Source organism: Nycticebus coucang, chromosome 5, assembly GCF_027406575.1.
Source record: "Nycticebus coucang isolate mNycCou1 chromosome 5, mNycCou1.pri, whole genome shotgun sequence".
Lineage (NCBI taxonomy): Eukaryota > Metazoa > Chordata > Mammalia > Primates > Lorisidae > Nycticebus > Nycticebus coucang.
The window spans coordinates 63,945,609-63,963,814 of record NC_069784.1 but is presented as its reverse complement, the minus strand read 5'-3'; the positions used below and the strand labels follow the sequence as shown (position 1 = coordinate 63,963,814).

Genomic DNA, 18,206 nt, shown 5'->3' with positions numbered 1-18,206 from the left:
GACACTGTTTAGAGAGTAATAGGGAAGCCATTCTAAAAAGTTCTTTGGGCCCCCAAGACTGTCTCTCTGTGTGAGAAAAGACACATGGGAGGTGACAGTAGCTCCTTCACTGTGGTCAAACCTGTGACTTAAAGTTGCTGAAGGGCAGACAGTGGTGGGATGACAGAAAATCTCTCTCCTGCTGCCCCACAGAGAAACCAATACATGTGGTCATTAAGATGGCCTTCAATAGAACTGAGGTCCTCAAGTGGGAGCCCGGGAGTACTGCCGTGGATTCCCCTCCCAGGCTGTACCCCAGATCTACTGATTAGACGTCTAAGGATGGCACCCTGGAGTTCTAACACAGTCTTAGGTGATTCTTACGCTCTCTGAGGTCTGGCTTCCACTCCATACAGCACTAAACTCCTGGGTACCTACCCGGCCCACCCCTAGTTCTTTCTTAGAAACAAGCTGATGTGGAAAATAGGGATTCATCAGAATTTTTGGCATTTCATGATTCTAATTCAAAATCTTAGGAGAAAAGCCTGTTAACAGATGACATTACAGTTTAAAGCAAGGAAAAGAAGTAAAGACCTGTGCCTTAAATAACCCAGTGACACTATCTTACAATTTTATCAAAGTTTGGGTATGATTTTACCTAAGCACAGAGTTGAACAGATGACCTCTTTCTAATAATTGTGGGTCATGTTAATTATTCAAAAATGAATTAATGTGTTAATTAAATACTGTTACTGATACGATAAGGCGTAGAAACAATAACAAAAACAATCATGCCTGCTTAAAAAAATACCCCCCAAATTAGGGATAATTTCTTCAAGTGTAAGAATATTTCAAGTAATTCCAATTTCACATTAGAATTCGTTTATCTATTTTTGCATGCTAAAGCTTTCTGATATTCATCTGAGTATTTTAAGATCCATAATTATAAGAGGCAGGTTGTGAATTGTCATTATTTCATTTTCCCTGATAGAAAAAAATCAGAGGCACTAAAGAGCTGGGAGCCAGGTGAGAACACATTGAAGTCAGCAGGTTGAGAATAATAAACCCACGTATGGTCAGCTGTGTCAAGGGTCTCATGCCTCTGGCCAACACTGCCAAGTCCAGGCACCAATGGCAGCCCACTCTCTACTGACCCAGACTATGAGTAGAGATGTAAAGCAAAATGGTTTCCTTCCCTCTAGCTTAGAGTTTCTTATAGACATTTTCATATTTACAGAAACAATCAAAAGTAGATGGAAATATGTGTATACTCCACACCTTGGTCCAACATTGCTGTCATTTTGCCATTTTTATGTGAGTGATTTCTCTGCATAAATATATTTTTGTTGGTCTAGTTGAACAGTTTAGAAATACATTGCAGGCACTGTGACACTTGACTCTTAAATGTAACTCTTCAGCATAGGACACTCTTTTACCTAATTGTCTTTTGATTAATGCACGGAGAGGTGAGATCTTGCAGCTGAAATCAATATATGTGGGTTTAAAGTCCTGGCTCTGACACCTGCTATGTGGCCTCAGGAGAACTGTACAGCTCTCTTGGCCTTAGTTTTGTGTCCAAAATTGAGGGCAGATCAGGGTTCTCAGGAGAATCACCTGGTAGGTTTAAGCAGCCTAGGCTCAAGAACAGCCTGGCCATGGCCAGTTTAAAGGGCTGCACAGGTGATTCTTTTATTTTCTTTTTTTTAGGATATAAAAGTATAAGTTTATTTTATCTTAGAAAGAGAGGGAGTAAGAAAGGGAGTGTGAGAGGGAAAGAAAGTAAGGGAAGAGAGAAAAGGAATGAGAAACAGCATGGCATCCCAAAGAAAGTAGGGCATAATGCCTGCGCCAGTGGCTCTGACATGCAGTCCCTGTCTCTGCAGTTCCCATGCATGTGTGGGGTGCTTCACTCCAGAACCATGATGCTAGATGGGAGCTACAGTGAGTTTGAGGCCAACAGCCTGGCTGGGTACCCGAGAAGACATGTTCTAACAGAAGAAGAAAGGCAGGACAGGATAGCAGTCCACCTGGCCCTGAGCAACGAGTCCAGTTCCTCCAGGAAGAAGGGGCTTCTGAAGAGCCAGATGGGTCTTCGCATCTTCCAGAACACCCACGCCATTGACAAATACTCCAGGTTGATATTCCCTGCCTCCTACATATTTTTCAACTTAATTTATTGGTTAGTGTTTTCCTAGGTGCTCCCAGGCGGTACCTAGGAAAGGGAATAGGAACCTGCCAGGCTGGGCAGTCGTGGACAGGTGTGCCTGTGGCCACACTCCCTCTCAGAGGAACCCGGGGGCTCCCCTCCCCCAGACCTCATGGGTCTGCTCTGTGTTCATGCCATGTCCTATGTCACACTTCACGTCTCTCTGGGACTGCTGTCTCCTGCTCTTGCATGTGAACTAGTTCACAATAACTCCTCTGCTGTCCCTCCAGACATTCTGAGTCCCTCAGGAAGCCTGGGATGCAATTGTGGAAGGAAAAAGGAGAAGGAAGGGCCAGCAGAGGACTTTCTGGATTGGAGACAGGAAAGGGGAGATGGGAAGTCTGTGAGCCCCACCACTGGATAAAGTGCCTACCCAGGAAGGAGGAAAGCTCAGGGCCCAGGCAGAAATGGTCCCGCCTTTGTGAGCACACAGCCTGCATGATTTTGCAATAGTGACAGAGGTTATTCATCCTCCTGTCCATTCGGCCATCCATCCAATGCTGGAGCCCCACCCTGAGCCAGGTACTGTGGAAATGAACACTCTTTCCTCAGAGGACATCTCAGCTGCACTCACTCTGCACCCTCCCCTCCCTCACCCCACAGACTCCTCCTGTTTGCTGGTGCTTTGACACCTAGGTCTGTGTGGACAGCATTTGAAGTCTCCTGCGCATTTGAAGTCTCCTGCGAGCCCTTCCGAAGCAGCCAAACGCTTCTCTTCTGGAATCTCTGGGCAGGGCAAGCCTGGGGCTGGGGACAAGGCCATTGTGAGAATCAGTGTGGGCAGAGCTCGGCCTGGGAAGGGGCTGGAGTCTCCTCTGCTGCTTCTGGGGCTCCTTCCGTCCTGCCCCAGGACAGCATCCTCAAAAATCCCTGCACCCAAGCCTCAGGATCCCCAGAACCTTTGCTGCTCTAACCAGAGGGGCCTGCACTCCAGAATAATCTCCCCTCCCCCACTCAGGTTCTCTCCTTTCACAACTGGGCCCAGAGCCAGGAAGCAATCTGGTTTACTCAACCTTCACTAAGTTGTAAAGAGCCATTTCTCTTGACCCAGTTTTAGTGATGGGTAGGTAAGGTAGTGACTCTAATTTCAGGTGGTATAAAGGACATGATTTTGATAAGGGCCTTTCTTTAAGCCACAGCATTTGGAATCAGAAGGCAGTTCTTGAGCCAGAAGGAGTGTCCACCTCACATTTTTTGCTTCCTGAAGTGTTGTTCTGCTCTTTTCTTCTGTTCTACCAGCTTCCTGCCAGGGCCTGCTCTAAACTTGGTCAAGAGTAGAAAAACGGTACAGCAAAGGAGAGAGTGTAACCTGCCTTAAACCACAGAAATTAAGGTACCTTGCAGAAGACTTGCAGAACTCAGAGAAGCCATTATGCCCAAAGTTAGTTTGTTACAGCAAAAGGTTACAGACTGAAGTCAGTGGAGGGGAGAGACGCACAGGGCAGGGCCCAGGGAGAAGGGGTACAGACTCTCAACTCCTCTTCCAGCGGAGTCAAGAGACAGTGATTATTCCCCCCCCCCGCAATGATGTGTGACAATGTGCACAGAGTATTGCCATCCGTGGAGACTCATCCAAACTCACCAAGTTGTGCAGAGTTTTATTGGGCGTGTGTCATGTAGACACAGGTGATTGCGCCCATGACTGGTCTTAGTCTATCTCCACCAGAGACTGAGATACCCTGGGCCACAGGGTATCCCAAGGTCCCCATCAGAAATCACAGAACATAGACTGTCAGGTATGGCCCAAGGCCCCCACATAAACAAAGCCCCTTCTATCAGGCAGGACATTCTAAAGGCATAACAGTCACTTCCAAAGAGTCACATGGGAGAGGGGGGAAGAGGAGGCCCTGGGCTCAAGCCTTTTGGGGCAAGGTTAGTTCATCCCTCCCTGGCAACTGTTAATGTAATTGCTGTGCTGCTATTACACATTCAGACCACAGACATTTTAAAGCAGCCCTGCAGTGGGGATAGCAGGGTCCAGATTAAGAATAAGAGAAGCCACAGGTCACAGAGTGGGGACTAGTAGAGGACATGACACACAGACATCTGTAAGTTTAAAAGTGCTTAGTGCCACAAGAATGGTTCAAAGTGTGGTGGGGACTGTGAGGAAGGGAAACGGCTGGGCCTCATGGAGAGAGCAGTCTCAGAGATGAGACAAGCCTTGAAGGCCAGGGACTTGCAGAAGAAGAAATAGGGCAGAGTACATGCTAGTTCTGTGCAGCCACTAGCCACGTGCCTACTTTAATTTAAATTTAAGTTAAAGAAAATTCAAACTAGCTTCCTCAGTTTATACTAAGCACACCTCCTGGGCTCTGTTCAGCAGCCACAGGCACCACTGTGTCGCGCAGTGTGGATCTGCGGAACATCTCTGCCTGGCAGAGAACTCTAGCACACAAGGGACCAGCCCGAGGGAAGGTTTGGGATTGCAAAGTGGAGGGTTTGTGGGGACAGTCATTTGCTTTGGCTGGATCCCAGACTGTAGGGAGAGGAGGTGAGAAACCAGCTCTTTCCACAACATGAGGGATCAAGGCAAGTCCCCGCCATACCAGTGTTAATGAGGACAGCTTCCCATTCAAGGAGTTGCCTGACCCAAGCCCCTGGATTTCCTAGCGTCATAGGTCAATAAAGAACAAAAATGCATAAATAAGAGTAACTGGGAGTTGCTTAGAAACCTTTTGTCTCTAGAAACTCTCCTAGGCCACAGAGTTGCACAAAGAATGTTGATTACATTATTGTTAATATATTATATTGCTTTGGTCCTAAGTCTATTTAATTCCAACATTGCTCTGTTCTGACTACATTGTCTTCACAAACTGTCTCATATAATGTGGTTGCTTATTCACAAATAAAGATCTATTTTTGCTAATTTCTGTATTTAACTGGAGTGAATTATACTTCAGTTACATATAAGAACTGGAGTTTCATGGTTGGGAGCATGACATAGTGACGCCGTGTATTTAGTGCTGCATTACTGCAGCACAACAGTCTGAGTCTACATGGGGAAAGTGAAGAGTCGAGGAGGCAGAGTGGAGGCAGCAGCAGGGGGAGAAAGCGGCAACTAAGCAGCAACTAAGGACACGTTGAGGACATGGCAGGAAGATGGGAAGCGAACACTTGTGATGCTTGAATGATACTTTATTTCACTGAATGCAATACATAACATCTGATGCACAGATATTTTATGTACCCTAAGAAAGAAAAAATGCTGCCAATTAAAATTCTGGCATGCCAATGATTGTAAGCCAAATCCTGATTTCACCAATATTAAATTGTGAAAAATGTGCATATCAGAATAAAAGAAATGATTTTTGTACAAAAACTGGTGATCAGACATACTTTCTTTTCTTTTTTTTTTTTTTGTAGAGACAGAGTCTCACTGTACCGCCCTTGGTAGAGTGCCGTGGCGTCACACGGCTCACAGCAACCTCTAACTCCTGGGCTTACGCGATTCTCTTGCCTCAGCCTCCCAAGCAGCTGGGACGACAGGCGCCCGCCACAACGCCCGGCTATTTTTTTTTGTTGTTGCAATTTGGCCAGGGCTGGGTTTGAACCTGCCACCCTCGGCATATGGGGCTGGCGCCCTACTCACTGAGCCACAGGCGCCGCCCCAGACATACTTTCTTGACACTGAGGAGCCAACATGTGTGAAACACTTATCTTAACACATGAGGGTGGGTAGAATGGGCCCAGAGGGAAAAACGAATGAGAAACACCCCTTAGGGATGAAAAAGCTTATGGTTATGAAGAAGCCAAGGGAGGGAAAGACCATAGAGCTTGAGTAGTGCTGTTTGTGGGAAATTCTGAGCAATGGATACGTGCTCAAATACAATGGTGAAAGGAAAGCCCAGCTATGTCTGGTGGGTGAAGAGGTACAAGGACAGTGTTTATAGCTGGGTCATCAGGTCTGTGGACCTTGGGAAGCTTCAGTCTTGAGGACAACTTAGAACAAATAAAAATCCTATAAAGGATTCAGAATGAAGTTTTTGCGCCATCCTTTGTGCCCACACATGTGGGGTGGGTGCTACCTCAGCCACCAAGTTTACTTATTACCAAGTAAATAAGAACAGAATAGACACTAAAGCAACCACACTGGAGAGGGTCCAGTGTTGGGTGTGCTGAGCATCAGGGCAAATGCCAGTCGTGTGGTTCCCAACTCAGTCCTCATGTAAACCCCCCTGTGGCAGGAAAGATTCCTGACTGTGCACCCACTAAGCAACAGGGCCTTCCTAACCATGGTCAATGCACCTAGTAGGTAAACTCTGCATGCAATGATCCATTTCTCAAAGTACTTTCAGGGAAAGGGTGTTTTATTCTCCTACCTAGATGGACAGAGAAAGAGATGGAAAGAGTAGAAAGAAGATCCCAGCTGGTCTGGGTTGAGCTGCAACCTGTTCATGCCCAACTCTCCCTACATCCACATGAGAACTCAGAGTTAAGCTAGGACATGGGTTAGCTCCTTGAGGCTGAAGCTAGCTCTGTGAGACGTGTGGACATCCAGGGCAGCCAGGGCTGCTGGGTTCTACCACTTGTGCACTTAAATGGTACCACTCACTTAATGACCACCCAGTAGGTGGTGGCCCAGGGGATTAACACGGGATTGGAAGCAGCTGACTCCCCACCCCCTCCAATCACCAGGAAATGAGATATGGCTGGAAATGGTGCCCACTGGGACAGCTTGGGCTCTGGGTATGTCTGAGGGTGGGGGTGCTGGACTATCTCACCTGGAGTTAAATCCTGAGCCAAGGGGGTCCCAGGGCCGAGCCCACTTGGAGAATGCACCTGTGGTATAAACACACTCTCCATTAGCAAATTGGGTAAAGCACTTAATCCTGACCCTCTGACCTTCAGATGGTATTATGAAATGACATTTGGACCAGCCATGGAGAACATTAGGTTTCGGATTTATTTTAAAAGCTAAATTGAAGAATAAACCTTGGCTGCTGCACACTGTTGTTTAAACTAGATGGGCCAGGTTAATCGTGGTACACACCCCTCTCCACCTTGTCCATTCAGGCATACTCAAACTTTTTTTTTTTTTGTAGAGACAGAGTCTCACTGTACCGCCCTCAGTAGAGTGCCGTGGCGTCACATGGCTCACAGCAACCTCTAACTCTTAGGCTTACGCGATTCTCTTGCCTCAGCCTCCCGAGTAGCTGGGACTACAGGCGCCAGCCACAACGCCTGGCTATTTTTTTTTGTTGTTGCAGTTTGGCCGGGGCTGGGTTTGAACCCACCACCCTCGGCATATGGGGCCGGCGCCCTACTCACTGAGCCACAGGTGGGGACCAATTCACTGTCCCTCAGACCGTTGGAGGGCCAGACTATAGTTTAAAAAAAAAAAACTATGAACAAATTCCTATGCACACTGCATATATCTTATTTTCAAGTTAAAAAACAAAATGGGAACAAATACAATCACACCACCTCATGTGGCCCGCGGGCCACAGTTTGAGGACCCCTGTAACACATCTCAAATCTCAATGTGCATACGAATAACCTGGCTATCCTGGGAAAGTGCAGATTCTGATTCAGCAGGTTTGGGTGGGACCCAGGACCGTGCATTGCTAGGAGATGCTGGTCCTGCTGGTCTGCACACCAGGCCTTAAGTAGCAAGGCCTAGAGATCCCAGAGACTGGCTCATCATTTGAAGTTAAGCTCAGATGTTGTCTCCCTTCTGTGGCTTCTCCTGAGATCCTTTCCCTTCCCAAAGCAGAATTTAAGAAAAAATTATTTATTTATTCTTATTTATTTATTTATTGAGACAGGGTTTCCCTGGATAGAGTGCTGGGGTGTCACAGCTCACAGCCACTTCAGACCACTGGCCTCAAGTGATCCTTTTGTCTCAGCTTCCAGAGTAGCTGGGGCTACAGCTGCCCACCACCATGGCTGTCTAACTGTTCTATTTTCAGTAGAGACAGGGTCTCATTCTTGCTCAGGCTGCTCTCAAACTCCTGAGCTCAAGGAATCCTCCCACTTTCGCCTCCCAGAGTGCTAGGATTACAGGCACGAACCATCCTTTATAGCCTCCAAAGTAGAATGCACTATTATTTCACCTGTGTTCCCAAAGTCCACTGTGTGTCGAGGCACTTCCTTAATGTTGTGACTCCAGCTCTGGCTATAAATGAGTCAGGTTTGAAGAAAACATCAATGCCTGAACTCTACCCCCAGAGATATTCTATTTTATGGTAGCCCCAACTCCTTCTCTTTTTAAAATGACACTCCTTTTTAAAGATTGGTACTAAAGTCTGAAACAAATTTCTCTGGGACAATATTGCCTGGACATGGTTTGCAAACTGTGTTCACTGGGATAAAGCGTTCTCTAGCGGTACTTCAGGAGGAGACAACAAACAGAAATGAGCAGGGGTATGGAGACAAAGTAATGGGCCCAGCCAACTAGCCCAGCGAGAATATATAGCCTACTAGGAGCAGGTGCTTTGTCAGGGACCCAGTCCTTTAATCTTTGGACCTGGGGAAGAAGGGTTTACAGAGGGGATGAGAGGCAAGGATACCAAGGACTGGAATTGGAACTGTGGCTCACGTCATTTTCACTATTCAGAGTACTCTGCAAGAAAGCTGTGGCATTTGGGGCGGCGCCTGTGGCTCAGTGGGTGGGGCCCTGGCCCCATATACTGAGGGTGGTGGGTTCAGACCTGACCCTGGCCAAACTGCAACAAAAAATAGTTGGACGTTGTGGCAGGCACTTGTAGTCCCAGCTGCTTGGGAGGCTGAAGCAAGAGAATCACCTAAGCCCAGGAACTGGAGGTTGCTGTGAGCTGTGTGATGCCACAGCACTCTACCAAGGGCAATAAAGTGAGACTCTGTACAAAAAAAAAAAAGAAAGTTGTGGTGTTTGAGAGGAAGATGGCCCTAGGCAGGTTTTTCTCCTACCAACATTCCTCAGATCCCTCCGCAAGGCCTTCCGCGGGTGGAACACGAGTCAGGGTTGGGAGAGGCAGGCTGGGACCAGTGTCCAGCCTCGGGTCCTGGTCTTCTCATCACCAACCACCTCCTGGGCTCCTGCTTTCACCCACTTCTTCCTTTCTACACCATATGTCCTTTTCCCAAAAAGAGCACCCCTGCCCTGCTCTGCCTCTGCCAGGAAGCTGGCAGGTGCAGACCCTGTGTCTCCAACTCTCTGTGTCTGCTCTGCTGTGTCATGTGGGGGCTGTAGAGGAGAGGGGGCCTCATCCTCTTCTGTCCTCCCAGGAGCAGAAAGGGTCATATGGTGAAGCCAAAGCAGAGGATGTAATTGCAGATTTAACAATAAGCCTCAGATGATCCGCTCCCTCAGTGCAGGGTACTTGTCTGTTTCCTTAATTGCTGTGTGTCAGGATCCATAATAGCGCTTGTACATGGTAGGTGCTCAGTAAATATTTATGGAAGAAATGAATGAGCGCTCACTCTATAAGTGTCCTCTAGGCATTACAGACTGTGCCGGGCACACGTGCCACCTTGTCTGCTGTGAGCACCAGGATCCTGCCCTTGTCTCTATGCAGCAGCCCATGTAGGTTTGTGACCGGGAGTCACTTACCTGATCTCTGAACTTCAGTGTCTCCATTGAAAGAAAAAGAAAAAAGTAGCATTCTGGCCCCTCAGAGAAGCAGTGACGAGTTACATGTCTGAAGTGCTTGCTCAGTGCAGGCCCTGAAGAAGCAGAAGAAGGAGTGGAGAAAGAGGAAGGAGAGCAGGGAGGATGAGGAAGGAACAGAGAGGAAGGCAGAGGGAGAGAGAGGAAGGCAGAGGGGGAGGGAGGAAGTCAGAGGGGGAGGGAGGCAGGCAGAGGGGAGAGAAGAAGGCAGAGGGGCATAGAGGAAGGCAGAGGGGGAGAGAGGCAGGCAGAGGGGGAGAGAGCAAGGCAGAGGGGGAGGGAGGAAGGCAGAGGGGAGAGAGGAAGGCAGAGGGGAGAGAGGAAGGCAGAGGGGGAGAGAGGAAGGCAGAGGGGAGAGAGGCAGGCAGAGGGGGAGAGAGGCAGGCAGAGGGGGAGAGAGGCAGGCAGAGGGGAGAGAGGCAGGCAGAGGGGCAGAGAGGCAGGCAGAAGGGGAGAGAGGCAGGCAGAGGGGAGGGAGGCAGGCAGGGGGGAGGGAGGCAGGCAGAGGGGGAGAGAGGAAGGCAGAGGGGGAGAGAGGAAGGCAGAGGGGGAGAGAGGAAGGCAGAGGGCAGAGAGGCAGGCAGAGGGGCAGAGAGGCAGGCAGAAGGGGAGAGAGGCAGGCAGAGGGGGAGAGAGGCAGGCAGAGGGGGAGAGAGGCAGGCAGAGGGGGAGAGAGGCAGGCAGAGGGGGAGAGAGGCAGGCAGAGGGGAGAGAGGCAGGCAGAGGGGGAGAGAGGCAGGCAGAGGGGGAGGGAGGCAGGCAGAGGGGGAGAGAGGCATGCAGAGAGGAGAGAGGCAGGCAGAGGGGGAGAGAGGAAGGCAGAGGGGAGAGAGGAAGGCAGAGGGGGAGGGAGGAAGGCAGAGGGGCGAGAGGAAGGCAGAGGGGCGAGAGGCAGGCAGAGGGGCAGAGAGGCAGGCAGAGGGGCAGAGAGGCAGGCAGAAGGGGAGAGAGGCAGGCAGAAGGGGAGAGAGGAAGGCAGAGGGGAGAGAGGAAGGCAGAGGGGGAGGGAGGAAGGCAGAGGGGAGAGAGGAAGGCAGAAGGGGAGAGAGGAAGGCAGAGGGGAGAGAGGAAGGCAGAGGGGGAGGGAGGAAGGCAGAGGGGAGAGAGGAAGGCAGAGGGGAGAGAGGAAGGCAGAGGGGGAGGGAGGAAGGCAGAGGGGAGAGAGGAAGGCAGAGGGGGAGGGAGGAAGGCAGAGGGGGAGAGAGGCAGGCAGAAGGGGAGAGAGGCAGGCAGAGGGGGAGAGAGGCAGGCAGAAGGGGAGAGAGGCAGGCAGAAGGGGAGAGAGGCAGGCAGAGGGGGAGAGAGGCAGGCAGAGGGGGAGAGAGGAAGGCAGAGGGGGAGAGAGGAAGGCAGAGGGGGAGAGAGGAAGGCAGAGGGGGAGAGAGGAAGGCAGAGGGGAGAGAGGAAGGCAGAGGGGAGAGAGGCAGGCAGAAGGGGAGAGAGGCAGGCAGAAGGGGAGAGAGGCAGGCGGAGGGGAGGGAGGCAGGCGGAGGGGAGAGAGGCAGGCAGAGGGGGAGAGAGGAAGGCAGAGGGGCGAGAGGAAGGCAGAGGGGCGAGAGGAAGGCAGAGGGGCAGAGAGGCAGGCAGAGGGGCAGAGAGGCAGGCAGAAGGGGCGAGAGGCAGGCAGAGGGGAGGGAGGAAGGCAGAGGGGGAGGGAGGAAGGCAGAGGGGAGAGAGGCAGGCAGAAGGGGAGAGAGGCAGGCAGAAGGGGAGAGAGGCAGGCGGAGGGGAGGGAGGCAGGCGGAGGGGAGAGAGGCAGGCGGAGGGGGAGAGAGGCAGGCAGAGGGGGAGAGAGGCAGGCAGAGGGGAGAGAGGCAGGCAGAGGGGGAGAGAGGCAGGCAGAGGGGAGAGAGGCAGGCAGAGGGGAGAGAGGCAGGCAGAAGGGGAGAGAGGCAGGCAGAGAGGAGAGAGGCAGGCAGAGGGGGAGGGAGGCAGGCAGAGGGAGAGGGAGGCAGGCAGAGGGGGAGAGAGGCAGGCAGAGGGGAGAGAGGCAGGCAGAGGGGGAGAGTGGAAGGCAGAGGGGAGAGAGGCAGGCAGAGGGGCAGAGAGGCAGGCAGAAGGGGAGAGAGGCAGGCAGAAGGGGAGAGAGGCAGGCAGAGGGGAGAGAGGCAGGCAGAGGGGGAGAGAGGCAGGCAGAGGGGAGAGAGGAAGGCAGAGGGGGAGGGAGGAAGGCAGAGGGGAGAGAGGAAGGCAGAGGGGCAGAGAGGCAGGCAGAAGGGGAGAGAGGCAGGCAGAAGGGGAGAGAGGCAGGCAGAGGGGAGAGAGGCAGGCAGAGGGGAGAGAGGCAGGCAGAGGGGGAGGGAGGAAGGCAGAGGGGAGAGAGGAAGGCAGAAGGGGAGAGAGGAAGGCAGAGGGGAGAGAGGCAGGCAGAGGGGGAGAGAGGCAGGCAGAGGGAGAGAGAGGAAGGCAGAGGGAGAGAGAGGAAGGCAGAGGGGGAGACAGGAAGGCAGAGGGGGAGGGTGGCAGGCAGAGGGGAGAGAGGCAGGCAGAAGGGGAGAGAGGCAGGCAGAGGGGGAGAGAGGCAGGCAGAGGGGGAGAGTGGAAGGCAGAGGGGGAGAGAGGAAGGCAGAGGGCAGAGAGGAAGGCAGAGGGGCAGAGAGGAAGGCAGAAGGGGAGAGAGGAAGGCAGAGGGGGAGAGAGACAGGCAGAGGGGCAGAGAGGCAGGCAGAGGGGCAGAGAGGAAGGCAGAGGGGAGGGAGGCAGGCAGAGGGGAGGGAGGCAGGCAGAGGGGGAGAGAGGCAGGCAGAGGGGAGAGAGGCAGGCAGAGGGGAGGGAGGCAGGCAGAGGGGAGAGAGGCAGGCAGAGGGGAGAGAGGCAGGCAGAGGGGAGAGAGGCAGGCAGATGGGGAGAGAGGCAGGCAGAGGGGGCGGGAGGCAGGCAGAGGCGGAGAGAGGCAGGCAGAGGGGAGAGTGGAAGGCAGAGGGGGAGAGAGGAAGGCATAGGGGAGAGAGGAAGGCAGAGGGGAGAGAGGAAGGCAGAGGGGAGGGAGGCAGGCAGAGGGGGAGAGAGGCAGGCAGAGGGGAGGGAGGCAGGCAGAGGGGAGGGAGGCAGGCAGAGGGGGAGAGAGGAAGGCAGAGGGGAGAGAGGTAGGCAGAGGGGGCGAGAGGCAGGCAGAGGGGCGAGAGGAAGGCAGAGGGGGCGAGAGGAAGGCAGATGGGGAGAGAGGAAGGCAGAGGGGAGAGTGGAAGGCAGAGGGGGAGAGAGGAAGGCAGAGGGGAGAGAGGAAGGCAGAGGGGAGGGAGGCAGGCAGAGGCGGAGAGAGGCAGGCAGAGGCGAGAGTGGAAGGCAGAGGGGGAGAGAGGAAGGCAGAGGGGAGAGAGGAAGGCAGAGGGGAGAGAGGAAGGCAGAGGGGAGGGAGGCAGGCAGAGGGGGAGAGAGGCAGGCAGAGGGGAGGGAGGCAGGCAGAGGGGAGAGAGGAAGGCAGAGAGGAGAGAGGAAGGCAGAGGGGAGAGAGGTAGGCAGAAGGGGAGAGAGGCAGGCAGAGGGGAGAGAGGCAGGCAGAGGGGGAGTGAGGAAGGCAGAGGGGGAGGGAGGAAGGCAGAGGGGGAGGCAGGCAGGCAGAGGCGGGGAGAATGCTGGGAAATGGAAATTATGATGTGAATGTCATTATGGCAGCACTACAAACCAAAGGCTACAAAGCTGTTTGGTGGGACAAGCGCAGGGATGTCAGTGTCATTGCTCTCACTAACGTCATCGGCTTTATCATGAATCTGCCCTCCAGCCTGTGCTGGGGTCCACTGAACTTACCTCTCAAAAGGCTGCACTGGATCTGTGTTCGAGAGGTAGGAGGGGCCTACTATAACCTCGACTCCAAACTCAAGATGCCTGAGTGGATTGGAGGCGAGAGTGAGCTCAGGAAATTTCTAAAACATCATTTGCGAGGAAAGAACTGTGAACTCCTGCTGGTGGTACCAGAAACAGTAGAGGCCCATCAGAGTTGGAGGACTGATATGTAACACGGTTCTGCCCAACCTTGCCTTTGTCTCAGCCCCTTCAGTCATCTGTGATGTGCTGTGGCCTCTACTGTGGGTCTGTCCTTGCCATTTCCCCAAACATCTCATTGGGTTTTTCCTCTTCAGATTTGACAGTGCAATAGGACAGATACATGGACTGTTACATGAAAAAAAAAAAAAAATCCTAGCCAATAGACTACAGCTTATCATCAAAAGAGTCATTCATCATGATCAAGTAGGCTTCATCCCAGGGATGCAAGGCTGGTTTAACATACGCAAGTCCATAAATGTTATCCACCATATTAACAGAGGCAAAAATAAAGATCACATGATCCTCTCAATAGATGCAGAAAAAGCATTTGATAAAATCCAGCATCCTTTTCTAATTAGAACACTGAAGAGTATAGGCATAGGTGGCACATTTCTAAAACTGATTGACGCTATCTATGACAAACCCACAGCCAATATTTTACTGAATGGAGTTAAACTGAAAGCTTTTCCTTTTAGAACTGGAACTAGACAGGGTTGTCCTCTTCACCTTTACTATTCAACATAGTGCTGGAAGTTCTAGCCAATACAATTAGGCAAGGCAAGGAAATAAAGGGAATCCAAATGGGAGCAGAGGAGGTCAAACTCTCCCTCTTTGCTGACGACATGATCTTATACTTAGAGAACCCCAAAGACTCAACCACAAGACTCCTAGAAGTCATCAAAAAATACAGTAATGTTTCAGGATATAAAATTAATGTCCACAAGTCAGTAGACTTTGTATACACCAATAACAGTCAAGAGGAGAAGCTAATTAAGGACACAACTCCTTTCACCATAGTCTCAAAGAAAATGAAATACCTAGGAATATACCTAACGAAGGAGGTGAAGGACCTCTATAAAGAAAATTATGAAATCCTCAGAAAGGAAATAGCAGAGGATATTAGCAAATGGAAGAACATACCATGCTCATGGATGGGAAGAATCAACATTGTTAAAATGTCTATACTTCCCAAAGCAATCTACCTATTCAATGCCATTCCTATCAAAATACCAACATTGTACTTTCAAGATTTGGAGAAAATGATTCTGCGTTTTGTATGGAACTGGAAGAAACCCCATATAGCTAAGGCAGTTCTTAGTAATAAAAATAAAGCTGGGGGCATCAGCATACCAGATTTTAGTCTGTACTACAAAGCCATAGTGGTCAAGACAGCATGGTACTGGCACAAAAACAGAGACATAGACACTTGGAATCGAATTGAAAACCAAGAACTGAAACTAACATCTTACAACCACCTTATCTTCGATAAACCAAACAAGAACATACCTTGGGGGAAAGACTCCCTATTCAATAAATGGTGTTGGGAGAACTGGATGTCTACATGTAAAAGACTGAAACTGGACCCACATCTTTCCCCACTCACAAAAATTGATTCAAGATGGATAAAGGACTTAAATTTAAGGCATGAAACAATAAAAATCCTCAAAGAAAGCATAGGAAAAACACTGGAAGATATTGGCCTGGGGAAAGACTTCATGAAGAAGACTGCCATGGCAATTGCAATAACAACAAAAATAAACAAATGGGACGTCATTAAACTGAAAAGCTTCTGTATAGCTAAGGAGACAACAACCAAAGCAAAGAGACAACCTACACAATGGGAAAGGATATTTGCATATTTTCAATCAGACAAAAGCTTGATAACTAGGATCTATAGAGAACTCAAATTAATCCACATGAAAAAAGCCAACAATCCCTTATATCAATGGGCAAGAGACATGAATAGAACCTTCTTTAAAGATGACAGACGAATGGCTAACAAACACATGAAAAAATGTTCATCACCTCTATATATTAGAGAAATGCAAATCAAAACAACCCTGAGATATCATCTAACCCCAGTGAGAATGGCCCAGATCACAAAATCTCAAAACTGCAGATGCTGGCGTGGATGTGGAGAGAAGGGAACACTTTTACACTGCTGGTGGGACTGCAAACTAGTACAACCTTTCTGGAAGGAAGTGTGGAGAAACCTCAAAGCACTCAAGCTAGACCTCCCATTTGATCCTGCAATCCCATTACTGGGCATCTACCCAGAAGGAAAGAAATCCTTTTATCATAAGGACACTTGTACTAGACTGTTTATTGCAGCTCAATTTACAATCGCCAAAATGTGGAAACAGCCTAAATGCCCACCAACCCAGGAATGGATTAACAAGCTGTGGTATATGTATACCATGGAATACTATTCAGCCATTAAAAAAAATGGAGACTTTACATCCTTCGTATTAACCTGGATGGAGGTGGAAGACATTATTCTTAGTAAAGCATCACAAGAATGGAGAAGCATGAATCCTATGTACTCAATTTTGATATGAGGACAATTAATGACAATTAAGGTTATGCTGGGGCGGGGGAGGAAAAGCAGAAAGAGGAATGAAGGGTGGTGGGTGGGGCCTTGGTGTGTGTCACACTTTATGGGGGCAAGACATGATTGCAAGAGAGACTTTGCCTAACAATTGCAATCAATATAACCTGGCTTATTGTACCCTCAATGAATCCCCAACAATAAAAATAAATAAATAAATAAACCTCCATTAAGAGCTTTGCCTCAGAGGGGAGTGAGGGAAAGGAAGGGCAGAGAGACAGAAGGGGGGTGAGGTCTCGGTGTGTGACACACCTCTTGCAAATGCAATCAATGTACCCTCAATGAATCCCCAACAGTTAAAACAAACAAACATACAAAAAAAAAACCCCACAAAAAACAAATGAACAAATGGGAAATGAATACTGCCCTCCCCCCAGCCCCCGCAAAAAAGAGCTTTGCCTCAGTCACTTACTATGGGTTGTCAGCTACTTTTTAATAATCTATTAATAGATAACTATACAACTATTGATACTGGAATTTCATTCTTCAGTAGGTCCTTGATCTCGGGAATTCGAAGAATGAACCCAGGGACCACAGATCAGTGGTAAGGTAGGACTTTTATTAGAAGTTAGAAAGGAATACAGAAGAAGTAGAAAACACCAGAGCTGGAAGGGGGAAAAAATTAAAACTAACCGGAGAGTCTCTATGTGGGTTCTTTTATCTAGGGCAGTGGTTCTCAACCTTCCTAATGCCGCAATGAATTTTCATTGTTAAAAAGAGGTCGCAACCAACAGGTTGAGAACCGCTGATCTAGGGGTATTAGGTCTTGAGAATTACATTTGGCCAGGACTTGGCAAATAGAAACACATTTTCATCGTTAATGAGTGTTATTGACAAAAGAATGAATGCAGTCTCTCCAGCTCAGGGCAAAAGACAGGGTGTTCCCTTCATGAACTTGCCCAAGCCTAGGAAAACTAGGGTCCCCTGTCCAACTTTGAATGGGGGGGGTATCCTGTATCACTATCAATAGCTAACAACTTTTATTGGGGTATGAGTTGCATGCAGTGAAATCCACACATCTTAAGTGCGCATTTCAACAGTTTTAACAAAAGTGTAAACCCATTAACGCACAATCCATTGAAGTAGAACATGGCATTTACAAAATTCTCCCATGCCCAGGTTAATCCCTATAATCTCCTCACCTTACCTCGCAGCCACTGTGCTGAGATCTCTCACCATCAAATCAGTTTTGTCATTTCTAAAACTCGACACAGTGGTGCAGTCTATTCTGTCTGCTTTGCTCACTCAGCATAAGCCTGCAGACTACTTCACGTCGTGCTCGTAGCTGGAGTTGGTTCCTATTTGTGGCTGGGTGGTATTCCACTGTGCGCACACCCGTACCTTATTCATTGTTCTGTTAGTGGATGTTTGGGTTTTTCTAGTTTGGAGAGATAAAGCTTCTTATAATGAAATAAATAACTTAAACAAGTTATGTTATAAAGTTATAAATGAAACCTCTACTAACATTTGTTAGAGAGTTTGTGTACACATATGTGTCATCCCTCCTGGGTGTGTACCCAGGAGCTGAAATTCTGGGTATAAGGTTGGCGTACATTTTTTTTTCAAACAGGTTTACTGACATATAATTCATTTACTGTACAATTTGCTTATTTATAGTGTATAATTCTATGGATTTTAGTACATTTGCAGAATCATATAACCATTACCACAATCAATTTTAGAATATTTTCATCATCCCTGATTTTTCACCATCACTCCCAATTCCTCCATTCCTCTCCTCCTTTGTCCCTAGGCCACCACTAGTTTATCTTTTATTTCTATAAATTTGCCTATTCTGGACACTTCATATGAATGGAATTGTACCATGCTGCTACCCTTAGCATTTCCACAGAGCAAGTGAGAGCAGGAGTCACAGTGCCGGACCAAATTTCCAGGCTTGGCCAGTGCCATCTCTGGCATCGACTAACGTGCCACCAGTGATTAGCTGCAGTCCCCACAACTTGTGATTTATGTTCACATCCAAGCTGCCCAGGATGGCCCCCTGGGTGGCAGGGTGTAGGGCAAGATTCAGGGTGATTCCAGAAGCTCCTGGGGGAAAG

At 49.5% G+C, this 18,206-nt stretch overlaps 2 protein-coding genes across 2 annotated transcripts in view; both read left to right on the top strand.

Moving 5' to 3' along the window:
• Positions 1 to 2,771, top strand: part of GABRR2 (gamma-aminobutyric acid type A receptor subunit rho2) — a 68,059-nt gene extending 65,288 nt beyond the window's left edge. Inside the window, exon 9 of the mRNA XM_053592840.1 lies at positions 1,863 to 2,771. Within this exon, the coding sequence (XP_053448815.1) occupies positions 1,863 to 2,174 (312 nt within the window). The 3' untranslated portion in view covers positions 2,175 to 2,771. The remainder of the gene's footprint in view (positions 1 to 1,862) is intronic.
• Positions 2,772 to 13,345: 10,574 nt separating this feature from the next.
• LOC128586538 (josephin-1-like) lies at positions 13,346 to 13,883 on the top strand. The gene has a single exon (XM_053592407.1). The coding sequence runs from the start codon at positions 13,346 to 13,348 to the stop codon at positions 13,727 to 13,729; it is 384 nt and encodes a 127-aa protein (XP_053448382.1). The 3' UTR covers positions 13,730 to 13,883.
• The last annotated feature ends 4,323 nt before the right edge of the window (positions 13,884 to 18,206 follow it).